The 23,989-nt window shown below is 41.4% G+C and overlaps 1 protein-coding gene across 3 annotated transcripts in view; it reads left to right on the top strand.

The window, feature by feature from the left end:
• The window catches only part of EDEM2 (ER degradation enhancing alpha-mannosidase like protein 2), a 25,263-nt gene extending 1,274 nt beyond the window's left edge, over window positions 1-23,989 (top strand). For 2 of the 3 annotated variants that reach the window (XM_057502935.1, XM_057502936.1), the window contains 7 exons: window positions 8,386-8,511; window positions 10,865-11,076; window positions 13,203-13,344; window positions 14,579-14,703; window positions 19,398-19,542; window positions 21,205-21,326; window positions 23,421-23,989. In XM_057502935.1, coding sequence (XP_057358918.1) covers window positions 8,386-8,511; window positions 10,865-11,076; window positions 13,203-13,344; window positions 14,579-14,703; window positions 19,398-19,542; window positions 21,205-21,326; window positions 23,421-23,921 — 1,373 coding nt within the window. In that variant the 3' untranslated portion in view covers window positions 23,922-23,989. Of the gene's footprint in view, window positions 1-1,039; window positions 1,080-4,173; window positions 4,280-8,385; window positions 8,512-10,864; window positions 11,077-13,202; window positions 13,345-14,578; window positions 14,704-19,397; window positions 19,543-21,204; window positions 21,327-23,420 lie in introns of all 3 variants that reach the window. The other variant, XM_036902478.2, reaches the window with a different exon arrangement.

Raw genomic sequence — 23,989 nt, 5'->3', positions numbered from 1 at the left:
CTCTTAGTATCCCGAGGGGTTAAGTGCTGTTATCTCTGTTTTATAACTGAGTAAGCTAAGGACTGGGGAAGTTAAGTAAACTCAACAAAGTGTGCTGGTTTTCATTTTTTAGTTGAAAAAATGTAATAAAGCAGATGGCAAATGCAAGCAGTACAAAATCATATACAACAAAGTAAATACTTTCCATACCTTAGGACTCCAGCCACTGTTAACTTTCTTGTGTATCCTTATGGAAATATTTTCAGTTTATACCATCATGTACGTATGTATATGTGTATCTCTTAAAATTAACTTTGTAAAGGCATGACCTACATATAATAAAAATCACCCATTTTATGTGTGTAGTAACCACTATCGCAGTCAAGGTATAGAACATTTCTGTCACCCCAAAAAGTTCTGTTATGCTCCTTTATAGTTAATCCCTCCACCACCACTGGCCCGAACAACTGCTAATCTGCTTTCTGTCTATGTCTCTTTTTGACAATGCAGATAGAAACAGACTACAGTTGCCTATTTTGTTCTTGCCTTTCTCATTTAGCTGTGTAATTTGAATATCTTAATGCTAGCCTATGGAACTCTTGATAGCAATCTTTTTGACAACTTCATAGTTTTGCATTGTTCTGATGTACTACAATTTAGTTAATCACTGTTCAACTGGCATACATTTGGGTTATCTAGCTTTTTGCTGTTCTAAACAATACTGCTATGAGCATTCTCAAGCATAAAGCTCTGTGCTCTGTGAGATAAATTCCTAGATGTGGAAAAGCCTGTGCCCTTAGCTTCAATATGATACTGCCTCCCTCTGGCAGAGAAGAATGCCAGAGAGTGTAGGTGATGTGCTTAACTACAGTTACCCTCCCAGGTTCACTAAATAGGTCACAGGTTCCTGACAGTTCCCACTGTGGCTTCTCTGTTGTGACTGGAAGTCACAGAGGCATTACTGTGCCTCACTTGTTTTTGGAATATCTGATCTGGGGAAGCCTTAATATCTGGTGTTTGGTTTTCTTACTAAGCAGCTGGGATTTCTGTCCTTTTACAGTTTTTCTCTGACTCTAATTGATGCTCTGGACACCTTGCTGGTAAGTGTCTTGTCCATTCCTTTTCTTTACCACCATTGCATAACCAACATCCTTCCTCTTTTGAACAGCTTTGCTGTGGGTGAAAAATGAATTCTTCACCTGGCCTTTTATTTTCATGTCATGATTCTGAACCATTAGGTTCTAGTTGCCTTGCCAGATAGAGGAGAAGGATGAATTCCTAACTTACGCAGTTCATTTATTCAGCAAATGTTTATAGAGGACCTGTTAGGAACCATGACAGGCCTGTATAGCTCTGGGGGGGATACAGAGACTTTGGTACTCTCCTCGTTTTCACAGGCTTACATTATAATTGGACATGTTCAGTGATAAAATAAGCAATAACTAGTTAGTGTGTTATGTGTAGGGCTTGTGCTAAGCACTTTACATGTGTTATCTAATTTAATCCTTCCAAAAACCTTTATTTCCTCTTATGGCTGAGAAATCTGATGCTTAGCAAGTTAAAATGACTTGGTTGGGCTACATGGCTGTGAAATGGCAGAGCTAAGACTTGAACTCAATTCTGCATGACTCCAAGCCTTAACCATTATCCATTAAAAGGCTGCAAGAGAGGATTTAACAATAATTTCCCATATTTCACTGTTTCTGGTTCTGTCATCCCTCCTCATCTTTTATATGTTAATAGTATTTGCATGATTGTGATCACATTGTAAATATAATTTAGCTTTTTTTTCCCCTTAATGTTAATTTGTATGTACTTGTCCATTCACCAAATATTTTATGAGGGCCAACTGTATGCCAAGCACAGTGCTAAGCTCTGGAGTTATAATTGTGAATTTAAACAGATATGATTCCTGCTTTCCTGGAGTTCATGATTTTTGTCGGGCAGACAAAAAAAACCAAAGAATAGCTTTAAAGGATGTGTAATTACAAATTTAGGCGAGTGCACAGTAGGGAAGAACACGGTTCTAGGAGTGATTATAACCAAGGAACCTGACCTGTACAGAGGAGGTCTGACAGGACTTCCCTAAAGTGGTGAAATGACACAAATTGGGATCTGAAGGAGAAGCAAGTGGTAACTAGGGAAGTAGGGGAGGAAAGAATGTTCCAGGCAGAGTGAATAGGGGAGGTCTTACAGCAGGAGAGAGCATGTCCAGTGCAGTGAATTAAAGGAAGAGTAGTGTGGCTGGGATGTGGAGAACGAAAAGGAAGAAGTATAGTGGAGCTAGAGGGATAGATGAGGATCAGGTGATGAAAGCCTTTGTTCACTGTCGTAAGGATTTGGGGAGTAATGGAAAGACACTAAAATTTCTTAGGTAGGGGGCAGGAAATGATGAGAAGGTCACTAGCTGCAATGTGGAGAAAGATCCATATAATCATTCAACAAAAATTACATTAATTGCTTCGTGGGCTGTGCTCGGCACTCCTGGGAAATGTAGGAATGAATGAAGCTACTGCCCAGGGACAGATTCTCTTAATGTGGAAAGAAATAGATGTCCTTAGAGTTGTGTGGATAAAGTTGCTAGAGTCTTTTAAAGGAGGAAGCAAAGGCTTCCTAGAGCAGGTGATGTTTAGGCAATCAAAGATAGGTTGGATTTGGAAATGGGAAGACATAGGAGGGAGTGATTTCTGGCAGAGGGAACAGCATGTCTGAAGGAAAGCAAGAAACTGGGGACGAAGGGATACATAACAGTTTTGTTGAAGTAGATAAGGATAGGTTAGATGAAGATGAACAGTGAGAGATATGGTCAAAAAGGTAGGCTGGCTCCAAATCACAGAGGGCTTTGAATACTGAGAGAGTCAGGATTATTTTGGTTGCAAATGAGAGAAACCCAATTCAAATTGATTTAGACAGAAGGGAACTTACTGAGTCAGATAACTGAAAAGTCCAGGTAAAGGTTGACCTCATTCCCAGCTGAATCCAGACATATCATGTCTTTAGGACTCTCTTCCTCCATCTCTTACCTCTGCTTTCTTTGTTGACTGTGTTCTCAGGCTCTCATTATGGTGGCAGGGGAGGCAACAGTAGTCCCAGACTTAAATCCTACTCAGTAGTGTAACCTGTGTGTGTGGAAGGAATCAGCCCTTTTGCATTAATCCCAGGAACTGAGTCCTGTTGATCTGGCTTGTGTCATACACCTATCTCTGAATGAATCACTTGGCCAAGTGATATAGTACACTGTCTGGTCCAGGTCAAATGCCCATTCTTGCTGCTGAGGGGATAGGACCAGCCTCTCCTGAGCTACAGGCGTGACTGTGGAAGAAGGGTAATTCCTCATAGGAAAATTCAGATGCTATTATCAGAATAAAAGGTATCAGGATTGCATTTGGCCGATGACTTAAACAAAGAGGGTTTAATTTTCTCAAGTAAAAAAATCCTGGAGGTTGTTTCTGGCATGAGACAGCTGCTCAATTGTGCCATCAGAAACCCAGGCTCTTTATATTCCATTTTACCAGCATTAGTATGTTGGCTCTCATTATCGTGCTTAGTACTCATGGACTAAAATGGCTGCCACAGCTCCAGAAATCGAGTCTGCTTTCAAGTCAGAAAGAAGAAAAGTAAAGTCCATGCCAGCTATCTGTCCCTTTTTATTAGGAAAACAGAAGCTCTCCTAGAAGTGCCCCCAGTAGACTTCTCAAGGCTCAGAATTGGCTGGGTAACACAGCCACCTCTAGCAACAAAGGAGGCTAAGAGAACAAGTGTCTGGATTTCTAGCCTCTATTGTGGGAGGCTGCAAGGGTGAAGAAGATTGGGAATTAATGTTGGGCCAACCACTCTGCAGTGTTTTCCACAAGGATGAGTTATGGGACAAAGAAGGTTAAAAACAGCAGATACCCACTGTAAATGTCAAAATAAGATTTCCTTATGTGGTCTATAATCTTTATACTGTTTCTGTTTAGATGGGTACATAATGAGTCTTGAATTGGTACCTAAGGCCTTACTTAACCAGTGTCTTGATGCTGGGTCTCTGTGACTTTTAGCTCCTGTCACCAGCCCTAGAACAGAAGCTGCAGGTCTTAAGGTGAATAAGTGAGAGCCACAGCAGGACAGGATCCCAGACTCTTCAGCCTGAGAGAACTGAGAGAACCTTCAGGCTTGAGAGAACCTCACTGTCATGCTGCTCTTTCCTTCCAGATTTTGGGGAATGTCTCAGAATTCCAAAGAGTGGTTGAAGTGCTCCAGGACAACATAGACTTTGATATTGATGTGAATGCCTCTGTGTTTGAAACCAACATCCGAGGTGAAGATTGCCTTCTGCAGCCTTTGGAAGAAAACAGAATGTGGAGTTTTTGGCTCTGTGTAAACCAAGAGGTGCTAAATAGGGACTTAAGGGCTGACCCTGCCAGGGCACTTGGCCAAAATCAGTGACTGACAGAGCTCTTCTTCCCTCCTGTTCAGTGAAGTAGGGAGGTCTTGGGATCCCTCATCCGTTTCAGACGTGAAAAGGGAACAGAGAAAAGACTGGTTAGAAATGCACCAGAATTACTCACATATTTAACACGTATTTGGTGCTAGGCATACTACCGTGGACAAGAAGGATGTGATCCTTACCTTCTTGGAGCTTACTGTCTAGGAAGTGCTGTCCAACAACTGTCTGTCATGATGGAAATGTTTTCTATCTGTGCTGTCCAAACAAAAGCCCCATGTGGCTGTTGAACACTTGAGATGTGTCTATATCAACTGGTGAACAGAATTTTTAATATCATTTAATTTTAATGGATTTAAATAGTGACATGGTTCATGATTACCATATTATTCAGTGCAAGTCTGGGCTATTAGTTTCCAAACTGGCTGCCCATCAGAACCACTTGGGATCTTTTAAAAAGTTCAAATGTCTAGGCTCCACACTAAACCTAATGAATTGGCATCTCTGGGTTGGGTCTTAGAATCGGTATTTTTAGCAGATTTCCAATGATTATGAAGCTAGCACAAGCCTAATTTCTGTGATCCTCTAGACCACCAGTGGCTTAAGCTGTCACCTCTGGATGGCAGAGTATATTTCTTGCCCTTATTTTGCTCATCTTTATTTTGTATGTTTTTTGCAATGCAAGTTGTATTATAGGTATGTGGTAAGTAAAATCTTTTAAAGAGATTAGGGAGCAGAGGGATAGCATGGTATAAAATCCTGATTTAGGAATCAGATCTGAGTTTGAGGTCATGCTCATTGCTGTGTCACAAAAGTTCTGAGTCCAGTTTGTCATCTGTAGATTAAGGTTGTCCTTATACCTTTGTTTCTGATATAAATATAATGCCAGCTTTCTCTTGGTTGGCATTTGCCTGGTATATCTTTTTCTACCCTTTTACTTTTAATCTTTCTGTATTTGCTATATCCTTTGTAAATTAGATATTATATTTTATTTATCTTTTTAACTGAAGCATTTAATCCATTTACTTTTACCATAATTACCGATGTATAGGTACTCATTTTCTATGGTATTGTTTTGGGCTATTTGTCCCATCTTCTCTATGTTCTTTTTGTCTTTCCCTTTTCATGCCTTCTTTAGAATGTTTTTTTTCCCCCTCATTCCACTTTCCTCTTACAAATTTAGGAATTACACACAGTACTTAGCATTTTAAATAGTTTTCCTAGAAAACTTAGCAAACTTAACAAAGTCTAACATTAATGAAAATCTTTATTCTCTTCCTGAATAATACAAAACCTGGCTCTGAGGGTATCCTGGTCTGTATGTTGTAGTTAACATATTTTAGTTCATTGTTTTAAATTCTTCATACATAATTGTTGTCCTATACAATTAAAATTTTAGATCAATTAAAATTTTAGATTTACTCTTTAGATTTATATTTACCACTCTTTGGCCATCTTTCCTTCTGACATCTCAGACCTTACATCTGTGATCCCTTTTTTTCTATCTGAAATATTTCCTTTAGAATGTCCTTCAGTGCAGGTGTGTTCTTGGCAAACTTTCTCAGCTTTTGTTTGTATGAGAATTCTTTTATGTCACTGCCTTTGAGGGATATTTTTGCAGGGCACATGGTTCTAGGTTGATGGTTATTTTCTCTTAGCACACTGAAGAAGTTTCTCCATTGTCTTCTAGTTTCATTGTCATCATTAAGAAGTAATATGTTAACCTAATTGCTATTGCTCCATAGGATATCGGTTTTATTTATGCTGGCTAGCCATTCCTTTTAAAAACTTTTTACTATGGAAATTTTCAAAACTACGTAAAAGTAGAAAAAATAGTATAATAAACTAGATGTAATCACCCAACTTTAACAATCATTACATGGACACTAACTGCTTTTGAGATTTATTTTTTTCCTTTGGCATTTTTCAGTTTTACTGTGATATGTGTGTATGTGGATTTGTTTTTGTTATCTTACTTGGGATTCCTGGGTCTGAGAATTGGTGTCATTCATTAGTTTTAGGAAATTTGTAACTATTTTCTCTTTAAGTATTACCTCCCTCCCCCATTTTCTCCCTCTGTTCTTTTTAGAATTCCAACTAGATATATGTTATATCTTCTTATTGTATTCTCTTTATCCCTTCTGTATTTTTAAAAGATCATTTTGTCTCTATTTTGCATTTTGGATAATTTTTTTGAATCAATCTACAAGTCCACTAATTCTTCAGATCTATCTTATCTGATGTTAAGCCAATGTAATTTTTAATTTTAATTATTGTATTTTTCATATTCAGAAATTCTATTTGGTTCTTTTACAAACAGGCTTGGTTATTATTATTATTTTTTTTAGAAGATTAAACATTTATTGATTATTGGCAAACCCTTTGAAAAGCCATGAAGGACTAAATAAAACCCAACTCACTTTCTTGCATAATTTGAAATTGCTATAGTTTTCCATTGTAATGTTACTTGGAAAAATTATTGCTTTGTAAGCTATCACCCACTGTTTGATAATTTACATATGGTCTGATATATATCATCATGCTGATCAACTCTAAATTTGGACATTGTGGGAAATTTTAACAAATACTGAAATATCCATCCAAAGAATAAAAAAATACTTTTTTAGTTTTTATAAACATTTACATCCTGTCATTATAGAGGCATAAGCATCCAGATGAATGGCTGCAGACTTTTTAATTTTTTTATTTTATTTTGTTATCGTTAACGTACAATTACTTAAACAACATTATGGTTACTAGAAAGGCTTGGTTATTTTATAATTTCTTACTATTACTCATATATTCCAACCTTTCTTTTATTTCTTTAATGATATTATACATAATTATTTTGTATTTTGTGTCTCATAATTCCAATATCTGAAGTGTTGATAAGTCTTGTTCTACTGTCATTTGTGCTGCTCTTATAATGCATTATTTGTACATTTTGTGATTTATTTCTTTTTAAATGTATACTCACTCACTGGACTTTGTGGGATTCTGTGAGACCTGGGTTGAAGGTGGGTTCTTCCAGGAATAGTTTTTGTTTACGTCTGTCATGTGGTGGAAGGCACTATCTACCAAAAACCACTTTATTGCAAAAGGTTTGAGGTTTTCTGGACTAGCCAGTTAGTGTAAATTCAAACTGTAAAACTTAGTGGGCACCAGTGTGGAGTTACTAATTCTTAGGGGAGATTTCTTTTTCCTCCCTTTACTTGGCATCAAGATTTGAGGCATGCTGTTTTCCTTACCGTATACAAGATGAGGTTATGTAAGGTTTATTTTTAATTCATCCTTACACAGAGTGTATGATTCTTTCAGATCCCAAATTTATGGAGGGATCTTTTATCAGGCTTCCTACTTTGGGTAGATACTGCCTTCACCCCTTATTCCTCCTCTGCCAGCAGAAGGGGAAAACTGAAGCTCAAGGTCACCAGTTTTTTCAGGTATAGGGCCATTCAGGATATCTATTTAGTCATATTTCCAGATGTAGAACCTTTGTGTCTCTTTGTAAGTCCTACATATTATGTAATAAATTGAAATAGATACATTAATAAAATGAAGGTGAAAACTATTCTTCCCCCTCCCCATAAATCTTGGGGGTATTGGGAGACAGAGTAGCCGAGTGGAATGAGCATACTCACCTTGGAGCCAGACAGACCTGGCCCTGCCACCTACTAGATGGACAACTCAGGGCAAGTCACTGTACCTCTCTTAACCCCAGTATCTTCATTTGGTATCTAGTGCTTGGCACGAGGTAGAGACTAAAAAAAAAATGGTAGCCATTGTTTTTGTGTCCCGCCAAGAGAAAAAGACTTTGTAAACTTAGCCCTGTACCAGTATGTGGGATCAAGGGACTCTTCCTTCACAACATGGCTCAGGTACCCTCCCAGTGAGCCATCCAGCAGTGTTTAGGCTTAGTTTGTGCAAGGAAAGACTGCTCTTTGGGACTCTTGATACTAGTTTTTTTGTACCATCTGCAGTGGTAGGAGGACTTCTGTCTGCTCACCTGCTGTCAAAGAAGGCTGGAGTGGAAGTGGAGGCCGGATGGCCCTGCTCTGGGCCTCTCCTGAGGATGGCTGAGGAGGCAGCCCGAAAACTCCTCCCAGGTAAGACCCACACTGAGATGGAGGAGAGATGACATCCAGGAGTCTTTCTTCTCATGCAGGAGATGAGAGGGGCAATGCCGAATTATTTGCTGGTATTTCTCGCCCAAATAGTGTTTCTACCTCCAGGTGCCCACTGTAGACATCAGGAGAGTCCTGGGCATTTTAAGGGCTTGCTGGAGCCATGGCCCAGGATGGATGAGCTGGCTTCATTACTGTTTGCAGGGGAGGGCTGGAGGCCAGCCTGGTGGGGGAAAGGTTCTTGCCCTTGTTTGAGTGAGCCTTTTTGCTCCCTCCCAGGCCTACACACCGCTGGAATAAAAGGGTTCTGGAGAAACCCTTGGTCTGAGCATTAAGAGCCCAAGGTTCTAGACGTGGCTCTGCCAGCTGATATCTTGACCAGGCACTCTTCCTCTCTGTTGTTCAGCTGCCCCAGCTATCAAATAGGAATCGTAATTCCTGCCTTCCTATCCTATTGGGCTTTTGGGATGCATAAAATGAGGTCAGAAGAAAGTACTTGGAGAAACTCAAATACCATTGAAATGAGAGGGACTTGTTTTGGAGTTAAGCTGTGTACAGGGCTCCTGGCCAGGCCTCAGTGTGGTGGGGCAGTAGCTGAGCTCCGCAGCATAAGCTGGACGCTGCGTTCTCTTCAGGGTGTGGTGGAGGCTCTGAGGGCTCTTCGCAGCCAGACCCCTCACGCCGTGCTCTCCGCCCCCCTGTCGGCCATCGCACTTCTCTCTTCCACAGGGTACTTGCCGCTCATCCTTGGGGAAGAACTAAGGAGAGTGAGCAAGCTGGGTGCAGGTCTCACTCATGGCTCACGGCTCATGGCCTGACTGTATCCTTACAAACATCATGTCCTGTGTGATTCATCCCCAGAGGAGACCCTGCCTCGTTGCTCCCTTCTTCTGCTGCTTTTTTTATTTTTGTTATTAAAAAGAAAATTTTGTATTGAGAAGTGAATATTGGAGCAAGCACCAGTTTATCTACCATTCAGGTCAAGAAATAGGATTTTGTCACTTCCTCTCTCTTTAACACTGTCTTTACTGAAATATTCCTTTGAGCCCATTCCTGATTGTGACTTGTATTTTCCTTGCTCGCCTCTGCTGTCTGCCACTTAGCACGTTTGTCATCTGCAGCACACTCTCTGGACCCTATGGGTCTTGGAAGTTTTGATAACTTTGTTCACACTTTGGTGACGCACAGACTGGGCTGGGGATGTTTGCCCTTTGGGCCTGGAGAGGAAATCTCTGCCTCTGGCTGGCTGACTAGTTCCTTGCCTTGAATCAGAAGGCCCTGGGGTGGGGCGGGCCAAGTGGCAGGCTGGGTGGGTGGGTGAAGGCATGGGCGTGGGGCGGGCCTTCCCATCCCAGCTCTGTACGGCTTTCTCCCTCTGACCTTTGAGTCACTTCTTTGCAGGCATGACTCCTCCCACCTGTACACTGGTGGTTTGACCACATCAGCTCTATAGTGGTTTATAGCCTTTTAAAAAATAATTTAGCCTGTAAACTCTTTATTTAAAGCAGGGATCTCAAACTGACTCCTCTGGGAGGTCTGCAGATGTTTTGTTTGGTCAGAATCGTGTCTAGAAAAGCATATGAGGGGAACTGGAGGAAGGTGATCACAAGGTACAAACTTCCAGTTACAGGATAAATAAGTCCTGAGGATGTCATGTAAAGCATGATGACTATATGATCTATTTGAAAGTTGCTAAGAAAGTAGATCCTAAAAGTTACCACAAGGAGAAAAATGATTTTTTTTCTTTTTGTATGTACATGAGATGATGGGCGTCGACTATACTTTGATAACCAGTTCATATATATTTTAAGTCCAGTCATTATGCTGTGCACCTTAAACTTATATAGTGCTGTATGCCAATTATATCTCAATAAAATGGAAAGAAAAAAATAAAAAAGTATATGAATGTCTTCTAATTGGGCATGCTCTTCAGTGTGCCACAAGCCCCACCACTCCCTATAGCTTAAATCCTACCCACTTCACACTCAGTTAACCTGCCTAGCCTCTGAAGGCATAGTGTAAAATAAGGAAAAGGAGAGCTGCTTTAGCTAAAGGGAGCCTGTGTGGACTGTGACAACCTAGAGCACAGCCTGCTGCTTTCCTCCTCATCACCGACAAGAGCCCGAGGGTCACGTGGAACAGTGTTCGCCAGCATCTGGGTGAGGTGGCTGCTAAGGGCCCTCCAGGTGGGACATTTATCCTTCTCTGGCTTAATCTCTGACAGGCCACCCATGAGATAGATGCAAGTGCTGGCTAAGGCCTCAGGCTTTGGGCCTGTATCAAACCATCTCTACCTCCCGCTCTTATCTGAGATCATAATTTTGTGATTGTTCAGCCTTTCAGACCCCCACTGGTATGCCATATGGAACGGTGAACCTGCTTCATGGCGTGAACCCAGGAGAGACCCCTGTCACCTGTACAGCAGGGATTGGGACCTTCATTGTGGAATTTGCCACCCTGAGCAGCCTCACTGGTGACCCCGTGTTCGAAGATGTAGCCCGAACGGCATTGACACGCCTCTGGGAGAGCCGGTCAGATATTGGACTGGTAGGTCAGCTGCCACCCTTCCTGTTTAAGTCAAGTCGGCCACCTTGGCCCCTGCTCATCAGAGTTGGGTTCTGAGCCACAGCTGCAGTCCAGCCAAGGGAAATTTAGGAGTGGTTCAGGATGTAGCCTCAGGACACTGAAAGTGGACCATGCCTCCAGCTCACCCTTTGGCACAGCAGAGAAGAGAACATGAGGGCACACCCTGTGGAAGGGACAAGGGGCTGTGTTAAGCTTTGACCCCTTCTGCTTCTTTGATATCTAGGCAGTGGGTTACATGCTTCATACCCCTGACTCGCCTGGTGACCTTAGGTTGTCAGCCAATCTGGCCCTCAGTTTTATCGTCTATTTGTGTTTGTACAATTGTTCTTCTTAAAATGCCAGTGCTGAGAGACGTTGAATGGCTGCTCCATGGAAAAAATGATTCTTGGTCAGTTAAGTGTGGGAACTATTACTATAGTATCCTTTTTTAGAGAGTTACAATGAACATGAGCAAGTTAAAGGTTATGGAGTCCTATGATAAATAAATCTATTTAACTTTGCTTAACTCAATATTTCCCAAACTTATTTGACTCCAGAGCTTCCCTTTCCTCTCCAATACCTATAAACCCATGGAAATTTAATGTGCTTCAGCCCAGATGATATGGCTTCTGCTCGTAAATCAGATAATCCAGTGAAACTAACAGTAATTGAGTCAAAGCTGTCCAGGAAATAGCCCTAGATTAGTCAGAACAGGGTTTCAGCCCCTGGCCTTGCTACATCAAAACTGTGTGACTCTGGGCAAGTCATTCAACCTCTCTGATCCTCAATGTTTGATGTATTAATACCTCCTTTGCTGAGTCATTATGACTTACAAAGACTGTTGTCTGAAAGTGATTCAGGTGGAGGCACGTTTTATGCAAAATCTGGTTCTAAGTCAGCTTCAAAAGTGAAACTTATGTGAGCAATTCTTGAAAATCTCCTAGGAAGATGTCACCCTGGAGATCTATAGTAACTCCTCTGATAAGTCCACTACAGGCAGTGTTTTCTCCAGCACTAGAACCACAGTGGGCTCTGTGGGTACCTCACCATATACTCTCAGCCCTTACATTTCTGTGCACACTAGCCTGTCTTCTGACCATCACCCCTGTCTCCTCCTGGGGCCTTCTCTGGCGTCTGGTCTACTTGCCTTTGGCTGGAAGTTCCAGGACTTCCTGCTAAGTGGAAGCAGTTCTCAATCTGTGACTGATACTTCAGCAGACAGTCACCCCAGTTCTCCCCACTCGGGAGGTGTGCTCTGTGTGAACCCCAGAGCTTCCCAGTAGGACTGAGCTTCCTTTCCCATGCTGGTAACCTGCCTGATGGCACACCTTTTATGGGCTGCCTCCCTTCCTTGCCTCACTTTCCCCTCTCCCAGTGTCTCCGGGCACTCACCTTCCTATTCAACTACTTACATCTTCCTTGTGAGCATCTGCTCCTGAGGGAACCCAACCAACATGGACGGTTAGCTGTTTCTTTGACTGTGTACAGATAAAGTATTAAGCTTCATGAGGGTCTAAGTCATATGGACAATGTATTTCTTCATTTAAATCTTTAAAATTTTGAAAAGGTTTTACAAGTCACATGGTTCATAAGTCAAAAGATACAAAAGTACCCAGTGACATTTGTGAAGTCTCCTCTGAGCCCTGTCCCCAGCTACCCAGTACCTCCCTTAGAGGCAACCACTCTGTCAGTTCCTTGGGTGTCCTCCTGAGTTAATTTATGAAAATGAAGTATGTCCTTTATCTTTAGACAGTGAAATCACATGCAGAGTGCTCAGTCTGAGACAGATCATAGAAATAGCAAGTTCTAATCTCGCAGTTCACACTCACTCTAGGCAGGGCATAAACACTCCAAATCATTGTTCATTTTCATTTCTTGCTCAATCTATAATTAAGTCTCCATAAATGTGCATGAGATGCATCTCTGCTATATATGCAGGATTGCTGGCCATGATCCAACCTTGCCTCCCAAGCCCACATCCTGATATCCTGCATGTCATCCAAGAAGCACTGGGATGCCTGCCTTGCATCTAACTGGGCCGTCAGGGGTGTGGGAAGATCTCTGTTTGGTCTTGAGACCTCCCATGGGACCATGTGTTTCTCTCCCAGGTTGGCAACCACATCGACGTGCTCACTGGCAAGTGGGTGGCTCAGGACTCGGGCATCGGGGCTGGCGTTGACTCCTACTTTGAGTACCTGGTGAAAGGAGCCATCCTGCTTCAGGATAAGAAGCTCATGTCCATGTTCTTAGGTAACAGGGCAGGGTAAAGGGGCTTTCCTGTTGACATATGGCTTATTGATAAACTTTCAGTTGCTCCCAAGTGCCTACAGAATCAGTTCTGAATACCTGAGTCTGCATTCAAAGCCACCACGGACTTACACTGCCCACTGGATGTTCACTACACCTACATGCTTTCTTACAAAATTGCCAGCTGAGCCTACTGCATCCTTTTTAGGTGGGCCTGGATTTTTTTATTTCCTGGCCATTGCACATGTGTTTCCTTTGCTAGAATACCTTTTTGTTCTGTTTTCATGTGTTCAAATTCTACCCTTCAAGGCCCAGCTTAAATGTCACCTTGCAGAGAAAGTAACTTGATCCTTCCCTGGAGTTTAGGAGTAATCTTTCTTACAGTCAGCTGTCACTCACAGTTGCAGCTCTACCACGTGAGTGCACCAGCCATGCCTTATTCATCTTTGTGTTTCCCATAAAGCTTTGTATCAGGTAGGTAGTAGTAAAAACACTTTACCCTCTAGGCCCTTAGATATTGAGTAATTCGGGGGCATTTAATAATAATTAATATTTTAGCTACCACTCATTTATTTAGCAAATATTTACTGAGTACCATTGATGTGTCAAGTGCCATGCCAGTCACTGAAATAGACTATTTCATTTAATCCTTGTAACACTATTTGAGATTGTCTTGTTTGCATGTGTATTTGGTACTTTGTTCATTAAGATATTTGTTGTGCGTGTTTATTATGCACTGTCCTAGTGTTGAGGATTCTGCAGTGAACAAGTCAAAGCCCTGGCTCTCATGGATTAACAATCTAAGGCAAGATATAAATTCAAGTTCCCATGAGACCATAAACTCCCTGAGGGCTGGACTTTGTCTCATTTGTTGCTCGCTTGGTGCCTGGCACCTAGTAGGTATTCATTGAATGTGTTGAGTGAATAAATGACTGGGCAATTCCATCAGTTATATAACATTGCTGTCCCCACTTTACAGATAATAAGACTGAGGCTTAAGAGGAAAAAACTTACTTAACTTTTTTTACAGCTAGCAAGTGGTAAAGCTGGAGCTGAATTTGAGCCTGGAAGTTAGTCCCCAGAACCAATGCTCATTCCCTCTGCCTCATTTCATCCTAATCTGCTTTGAGGCTGTGCCATCATATGATCTTTCAAAAGTGTCGGTACACACTTCTGTTGTCAAGGCCTGCCTTCTGCCTCCCTAATCAGTGATGTATTCATTATTCTATCTTTGCAGAATATAACAAGGCCATTCGGAATTATACCCACTTTGATGACTGGTACCTGTGGGTGCAGATGTACAAGGGGACTGTGTCCATGCCGGTCTTCCAGTCCCTGGAGGCCTATTGGCCTGGTCTTCAGGTAGGAGTGATCAGAGAGGGTGGTCATTTTTCCATGGAACTGGCAAAGCTAGCTCATTCTGATGTGTAAGTCAAATAAGGTACTCTCATTACTTGAGTATAGTTTTTGGAATGGTGGGGTGGAGGTGGGAGAGAGACTTAGAGTGAGTTAGACAGATTTACGATTCTGCCAAACTGAATTTTCCAAGGGGAAAGGTGTCAAGAACTGAACTTCCAGTTTGCTATGGAATGTTGTACCACTTAAAATAAAATAGACTGCATCTTCCCAGGCTGGGCGGTAACAACCATTAGCAACAACTTTTTCCACTGGACGTTTCTGTCAGCTCTCCTCAGTCTTGACAGCGGGCCTGAGAAAGGGCGTCTAAGCAGCTGGAGCTGCTCTGCCCGCCCTCATTTTTTCCATTACATGGTCTGATAGAATTGCCGCTGGAAGAGATCTCAGAGTCTGTCTAATCTACCTCCTATGTGTACCAAACTATTTTTATAAACTACGTTTTTGGTTTTTTTTTTTTGAAGGTAATAATGTGTAGCTGGTGGTAAATTTTAAAAGCATAGAAAGGTTTTGAGCCCCCACCCTCAGACCCTCTTCCCATTTGAGCTCCTGTTACCAGTTTTCTGTATATCTTTACAGAAATCTGTATATATAAATAGATGTATATTATATCTCTGTTTTTTCTTTACATAGATAGGACTATAGATTATACATATTATTTTTCACTGATCTTGGAGATCATTCTTTATTGATACATAGAGGTTAGTTTTGCCTTTTTTTTAACAGCTGCAAATATTCCATTGCATAGATAAACTGCAATTTTTTAACTAGTGTCCCATTATGTACTTTTAACTCACTCTCTTATTTTACAGATGGAGAAACAGGCTTTGTGAGAACTTGCTGGTAGTATTAAATATAGGTCCAACTCTTAGTTATTCACATTTTTTTTTTTGCTTGAGTGGCCCCTAAAATAATTTTGAAAAACTATGGAGCCCCTTGCATATTTTTAATCTTACGAATTTAAATAGTCTCACCATTCCTTTTTCTCCTCAAACTCATCTTTCCATTCTGTATCCCTGACAGAATTTTATCTTAATTATTATATTTTATGCTGGAAAAATTGACCATATTATATGTGTCTGTAACAAAATTTATATAAACATAGAAATTAAAAATAATTTAAAATTTCCTGTGACCATAGGCTCTAAGTATTAAATTTCTTCTTGACTTCATTATCATTAGTATGTATATGATTAAGACAGCATTAATAGCTTGCAATTTTTGATAAATAATATAAAACTTAAAAGCAACTTTATTGGGAATACATTTCTTAATGAGATTTTGGGGACTTTTTAAAGTAGTTTGGGTATTTGTGTGTGAATATTACATATTGTTAAAATGGGGCATGGTTAAGTATCAGTTTATCCCTTTTTTTTAGATGTAAGTGCTGGGGAGCCTTTTGTACATAAATAAGTAGATGGAGATAGAAGAGGGAGTTTGGTTATTGCAGTATCAGTCAGTTCGGATTTCAGGTGAAGTCATTAAGTTAATATAGATTGAACCATATAAAACTGCCAGCCTCAACCATTTTTGACCTACAAAATGGCAATATTATATGGTTCATTCTCTACATGGTAAAAATAATCACATGCTCCGTCATCAGAAATTATTTCTAATGATCTCTGTGCTGACAACTTGACTAGCTCCTCTTCCAGTTTTTTGAAAGCAGAGAAGTGGAAACCATCTGATATGTAAAAGGATTTGTGGTCCAGTGGTTAGAGTCATTCATTTTTCTCAACACCTACACTGGTATTTTTAATTTAGCCTAGTTTTGGTGCTCAGGAAGTTTTTATACCCCAGGACCAAATTCCACAATAAGGTTAGAGATTGTTGATAGGTACATCTTGCTTTTGTAAAATGGCAGAAAGACAATTGTGAAAAAGACCATGAGAATGGATAGCTTTCCTTTGTGTTACATGCATCTTTTCAGGCAGATCCATTTTAGAAAAGTTAAGAATCTAGAAATCTATTTGCTTAAAATGATTTGTGACTACACTTCTCTTGGAAAACCTTGTGCAACCCAGCTATGTTACTGGTCACATCCTTTGACCCTGTATAATTCCATTTCTGTGTATGTTTCCTAAAAAAATAATTCAAGAGGGAAAGATACAACCTGTGTACAGGTATTTCTAGCAGTCAAATTCATGACAAAAAAACTAGGAATGATCTAAATTTCCAATAATGGAAGAGCAAATAAATTATTGTATTTTAATGGAATGGATTATTATATAACTTAAATGAAAAAATTAATATGTAAACTCTGTTTTGTGAAGAGGTGGTGAAGAAAAATTAAGGAAACATGAAGGAATGAAAATTGCTTTTGGACTATAGTGAGAAATAGGAGTGATAATTAAATTTAGGCATTTTTGATTCTTTAAGTAGATTTAATAATAAAAACTACACAGGAAAGCTTTATAGTATCTACACATTGATTATGATTCTAAACTTTTGGCCTTGTATGTTAAGAATAGAAGACAAAGATGTAAATGACTGGTATTTTAAGATTAAGAAGATATTTATCCTTTCCTGTATGTTTTAAAAAATATTTATATGGTTTTGAGTAGAATACTATTTGGAAAGATAGGTATCAGAAGTATTTCATCTTTGTAGTGAGATTAAAGGTGATTTTTTTATACCCTTATTTTCTAAATTTTCTAAAATTAAAAAAAAAGACCAAGGGCTTGATAAAAGAAGAATTCTTTTTCAATTTGTGTGGCATTTTTCCTGGTTTGAGAAGGGCTCCTGGGTTATTTCTCTGTGAGGTCATAATAACACTAATGGCTAATATTTATCAAACATCCATTCAGTACCTGGCAGTTTGTCTGGCACACAGAGGTGCTAAATTAAATATTTATGAAAGAATGATTATATGCCAGACACTTTACACAGAATTATTACAACACACTGAGGTAAATGTTGTTTCATAGATGAAGAAAGGAGGCTTGATATGTTAAATTTGTTCATTTACTCAACAAATATTTGAATGCCGACTGTATTCCAGGCCCTGCTCCCATGAAGTTTATTAAGGGTGAGACACAAAGAATAAAATTAAACAGACAAATGCATAAAATAATAAGTTACAATGAAGAAAATAAACAAGAGGCATCTACCAGTAAATGAGAAAGAGAATATTGGTTGGGGGCCTACTTTAGAGAAGGCCTCTCAGAAGTGGTGATGCCAAAGCTGGTAGGTGAAGAATCGATGGAGGTAGACGATACACCAGGCAGAAGAGACATATGTGTGAGAAAGTCCTAAGACAGGATGGAGGTGGATGTTTACCAGAAACAAAGGCAGTATGGCCACGTCCAGGAAGGGAAAGATCAACTGATGGAATGTCAGCAGTGACTGGGTGGGACAGGGCCTTGAGGGCCACGGTGAGGTGTCTTGGCTTCATGCTGAGCCCACGGGAAGCCCTGAGGTCTGGTGTGCGTAGTGTGTAGCAGGATGGCTACTCTGGCTGCCTTGGGGAGAGTGGACTGGAGGGAGCAAGAGGGCAAGTGGTGGGGCCAGCGAGGAGGCCTTTGAGGTCATTCTGGCGATGGTGGTGACCAGACTAGGTGGTGGCTCTGGAGATAAAGAGAGAAATCTTGATGTTTTGGAGAGAGAATTGATAGGAGCTGCTGACGGAATGGATATGGAAGTGGGAGAAAGGGAGGAGTCAAGGATGACCATCAGGTTTCTGGCCAGAGTAACTGGGCAGAGGTGGTGTTATTTACTAGGAAGGGAGAGAGGGGAGAATTGGGAAGCACCTTTGTGGGAAGTGAGGGAACCAAGAATTTTGTTTGGAGAGTGAAGTTTATTCTATCCATGAGATATTTGGTGCAGGTGTTGAAAAGGCCAGCTGATTTCCTGGGAACTTATGTTAGTGTCAGTACTACTTAGTAACAGTTAGTAAAATTATAAACACATGTATCTTGTGAATCAGTGATCCTGATTTTGGACTTTTATCTTACAGATAAACCTTGAATATTTTTGAGGTGACATATGTACAGGGTTATTTGTTGTGGTATTGATTGTTAGAGGAAATAGCAAAAGATTGGAATCAAGCCAACTAGCATTTGGTAAATTATGGTCCAAGTAATAGAATACTATGCAACTGTATAAATAGGAGGAGGAGCTCTTTATGTACTACATGGAGAAATCAAGAAACATTGTTAAATGAATAAAGGCAATACACTGTTTATTTAATGTTATTTTTAATGTGGGAAAATAATATGTATTCATAAGTATTTGCTTTTGTTTATAAACCAGTACACATTGGCTTGGGGTGTAGAGTGGGAGTGAGACATAGTTTAATCAACCTTTTTCCTATTAGAATTTTGAACCAGGTGGCTGACTTACCTGTTAGTAGCCAGCATTAGCTGAGCACTTACTTTGAATACATGGGGACATTGAATACAACCTCTGTCCCTCACAGTAACTTATGAGATATGTTATATTTTGTACCATATAGAAAAGCCTCAGAAAAGTTAAGTGTCTGGCGCAGGGCCACACAATAAGTAGACGGCTGACATAGGGCTTGATTGCAGGCCTTTTGGCTCCAAAGCCTTTGCTGTCTCTTTTCCCTGAGGTGGTTTGTGGGGTTTTGTATGTGGGTTTTATGCCTGGTGGCAGCCAGCCTGACAGTCACTTCTATCCTACAGAGCCTTATTGGGGACATTGACAATGCCATGAGGACCTTCCTTAACTACTACACCATATGGAAGCAGTTTGGGGGGCTCCCAGAGTTCTACAACATTCCTCAGGGATACACAGTGGAGAAGCGAGAGGGCTATCCGCTTCGGCCGGGTAAGCAGCATCTCCGGCCCATCACAGCCTGAAGGCTCTGGCTGTCTGAGCCCCTCTCATGTCTGTCCAAGGTCCCATGCCTCACAAGGGCTCACAAGTCCCTTTTCTCCCATCTGATTACTCTAGCGGTTCTGTATGGTTTTCCCGCTAGGAATTATTTATCCCCATATTTTTAGATGAAGGAACCAAGGCCCTAGTGGGTTGAAATGGCTTGCCCAAGGCTTTTAAGTGTATGGGCTAGGACTGAAACTAGGTTTCCTAACTAAATCTTACACTCTTTCAAACTGAGGCCTCCAAATCTAAACCTTAGGCTGTCATCCTCTTCTAGGGAGCTGGCTGAATATACGGAAATTAAGGCAATTACTAGCATATGTAGGCCATGTGAGGAAAAGCAAACAAGGTGGCTGGCCCTGGGTGCGCTGACTCAGCCAGCGGCTAGAAGCAGAAGGGGTGGCTTCCCAGAACAGCACTGTCTTTTCTTTCTTTGAACACATAGTGTGTTTCACCCACCAGTAAATGTGCCCCAGTCTGTGTCTTAGAATATGAGCAGTTAGAGTAGCAATTGTCTAGAGGCCCATGGGGTCAAGAGAGGGAGAAGTGGAAGAGAATTGGGAAATAGGCAGAAACCTTTTCTCCAAAAATAAGAAATAGAGTTTGCAGTGATAAAAGGGAGACAAGTGCTGATCAAGGCCCAAGGGGAAACAGGAAAGGAGAAGATCAGGAGGAGAGGTTGGTATAGGGAGGGGAGAGGAGTTCTGTCCTCCCTGAGAAAAGACAGGAGAAGTAGAAAAGCCTGTTGGACTGTAGCTTCCACCCGCTGGGCCCACCCTAAAAGTCAAAGCTTTCTTTCCCATGTAGTTCTTCAGAAATTTGAAAGCAATGAATGTATTTTCCTGGGTATTCTTTTCCAGAATCAATACTCTCATCTGGACCAACTCCCGGTAGCTAGCATTTATCCTACGATGGGGCGCATGTCCGAACATCAGATTCCTGTTGTGGTGTAGAATAGGGCAAGACCATCCCCCTGTCCTGGGTGCAGTGAACTCACGGCTGTGTCTTAGATGGAAGATTCACCCTTGAATACTTTTAACTTTATTCTTTTTGTCCATCCTATCTCAAAAGGCCCTTATAGTGACAGGCTGTACTCCTCTTTTAAGTTTTAGGATTAGTTTAGGTGGCTGGCTGTGATAGACAAAAAGTAGTAGCTTAATTAAGATAGGTATTTCTCTCTCTCCTGTTCAGGCCTTTCATGGCTCTCTGTGGTATCGGGGGCCTTAATCCCACACCTGGCTGCTGGGAATAGTTGTCAGTCTAGGTTTTCATGTGCTTGGCTAAAGTTGGGGATTCTCTTACAAAGGAAAATGGAGGGAACCAGTATTGGGAGGAAGGTAGCAGCCGCTCTCACCTCCCCTGTCTGAGAGGCTGGCTGCCTGTCTCTCCCTTGAGATAGGCATCTATGGTCAATTTTAAAGCTGGTCTCCACTAAGCTTCAGCCTTTGGGTGTATTGGCTCTGAAAACTCAGCATTGAGTGAGTTGTTCCCTTTTCCTCATCGTTGGGGCCCTGTAAGGTATGGAGGGGAGGGGCGTTCACTGCCCCAAGCAGGCCTGGAGACTTCCCTGCTCAGCCACTGGGTGAGGAGGGTCTGCTTTGGACTTTGCAGAACTCATCGAGAGCGCCATGTACCTCTATCGTGCTACGGGGGATCCCACCCTCTTAGAACTTGGAAGAGATGCTGTGGAATCCATTGAAAAAATCAGCAAGGTGGAGTGTGGATTTGCCACAGTAAGTGTTCCCACGGGCCCAAGAATCGGGAAATGTCTCCGCCTGCTGCTAAAGAGCCTGTGGAATATTAGCACTGGAATGGACTTTAGAGATGTATATAATGCCTTTATTTTATAGATCGCAAGACTGCAGAACAGAGAAGCTAAGAGCTTTGCTAAAGGTCATGTAGCTAGTAGAGGTGGAGCTGGGATTAGTTCCTGGGGTCTCACTCTTATGTGCTTGGCGTGCTCCCTCATCAGAGATCCTTTAGCTGTCTGAACAGGCTACTTTTACTGTGCAAGGGTGAATTTTGTGAAAAGGCCTATAAAATGGATTTTAGAAGAGAAATACAGAGTTTCATATCCTTATATTCAAACCTGGGGATCCTTAATGAAAGGATCTAGTCTCACAGATACTTAGTGAACATCTTCCCTGGGCCAGACACTACGCTAGTCTGAGGGCTACTTCAGCGAACAAAGACCAAGTCCCCGAGCTGACATTTTAGTAGGAAAAACAACATGTTTGTATCTGGGAGAGAAAAATGAAGGCTTGTATGGCTGGAGTGGAGTGAGCACAGAGAAAAGTAGGAAGTAAAGTCCCAAAGGTAGGCTGGGGCTAGATCACAGAGGGCTTTGTATAAGCCATGGGGAGGAGTTTGGATTTTATTCTGCTTTGAATGAGAAGCGTTGGTAGGATTTATAGCACAGCAGTGACATGACCTGATTTGTATTTTTGAAAGCTCACTCTGGCTACTCTGTGGAGAATGGATTGAAGGGGTCAAGGATGAGAGTCATGTCATATCCTTAAATGACCCAAGCAGGCAAGACACAAACAATCATTATAGGCATGTAGATTGTGTAAGAAAGTAGTCTGGAAGAAAATTAACCAAATAGCCCACAGAGGTTTTTTTAGGATATGGGATCAAAAACAAACAAAGAAATGCTTCATTAAAAAAAAATTATAATATGGTCATATTATATAAATAAAACATAAATATACATATTTAAAGAAAAGACCTATTTGTGTAGGGAAAAAGTAAGGAAATGATATGTTTTAGTTTCCAATATGTTGTATTTTGTGAAAAGCCAAAGCGGATAAGCCCACTGGGGCCTTTTTAGGAATGCTGACTTATTTCCATGAAAACTAAGCCTTTTGGAGGTCTTCCAAGGTGAATGGCGGGAACAGGCCTATGACTCCTTGGCCTTGGCCAAAGAGGGCAAGAGAGTAGTGATTCTTGGCACATCAGGTCTATATTTTAGTCACATTTTTTGTGTAAAATAGATGTCCATTGAGATTTAGTTTTAAGAAATTGTATTGCTAATTCTGAGAAGCTGAAATAAATGTTTTCTGGCATGTAAACTTATCCTGTAAATTCAGTATGATTTTCCTTCATAAAGATTCCTAATTAGTTGCTTACAATAACAAAAACTTGGGAACTTTAATGGCCATCTTAATGCCCATCCAGGGAGCATTAGCTAAGTAAATGATGTTACATTTTTTAAGTCATTAAAGAGGATGATAAGATCTGTGTTTACAGTCACAAAATGGTAGGATAAAGGGGATAGGAACTGTCTGGTCATGTAGGGAGGTCAGGGAAGACCTTTCTGATGGGGCAGTATTTGGATAGCGACCTGAAGGAAGAGTGGGAACAAGCTATGAGAAAGCCTGAAGGGAGAGTGCTCCAGGCTGAAGGAACACATGCAGAGAAGGGGTGAGGGGTGAGCTTGCTTGCTCCCAGAATCAGAAGGCCACGTGGCTTTCCTGCTGGAGCAAGGAGAGGGACCAGGGGCTGGACCATGAAGGACCTGCTAGGCCATGAGGAATGGCTACATGAAGTGGGATGTCGACAGCTTTTAGTGGAGGAGTAACAAATAATACAAGGAGACTTATGATATAAATATACTTGAAGGTAACGCTGAAAGCGGGAAGCCCCTTGGAAGTTAGGATAATCCTGGTGAGAAATGGTGGTGGTATGGGAAAGGGTGAAGCTCAGAAAAATTAAGTGATGTGCCCAAGGGCCCTCAGCTGCCCAGCAGCAGAGCAGGAATTCCTAACGGGCCCCTGACCCCTGCTGCTGCACCATGAAGTGTCCTGACTTGGTTTCCCTCGCGGCAGATCAAAGATCTACGAGACCACAAGCTCGACAACCGCATGGAGTCTTTCTTCCTGGCTGAGACTGTGAAATACCTCTACCTTCTGTTTGACCCCACCAACTTCATTCACAGCAATGGCTCCACCTTTGATGTGGTGATAACCCCCTATGGGGAGTGCATCCTGGGGGCTGGGGGCTACATTTTCAACACAGAGGCGCACCCCATTGACCCCGCAGCCCTACACTGTTGCCGGAGACTGAAGGAAGAGCAGTGGGAAGTGGAAGACTTGATAAGGGAATTCTACTCTCTCAAACGGAATAGGTCAAGATTCCAGAGAAAAACTATGAGCTCGGGGCCATGGGAGCCCCCAGCAGGGCCAGGAATATTCTCCTCGCCTGAAAACGAGGGCCAGGCAAGGGAGAAGAAGCCCACCAAGCAGAAAAGCCCGCTTCTCAGCTGCCCTAGTCAGCCCTTTACCTCTAAGTTGGCATTGCTGGGACAGGTTTTCCTAGATTCTTCATAACCACTGGGTGACTTTTTTGTTTTGTTTTTGAAACTAAACTGTAACAATAAATCTGCTTTTGCCTGTCA

This window comes from Manis pentadactyla, chromosome 5, assembly GCF_030020395.1.
Source record: "Manis pentadactyla isolate mManPen7 chromosome 5, mManPen7.hap1, whole genome shotgun sequence".
NCBI classification, from domain to species: domain Eukaryota; kingdom Metazoa; phylum Chordata; class Mammalia; order Pholidota; family Manidae; genus Manis; species Manis pentadactyla.
This window is presented reverse-complemented; position numbering and strand designations above follow the sequence as displayed.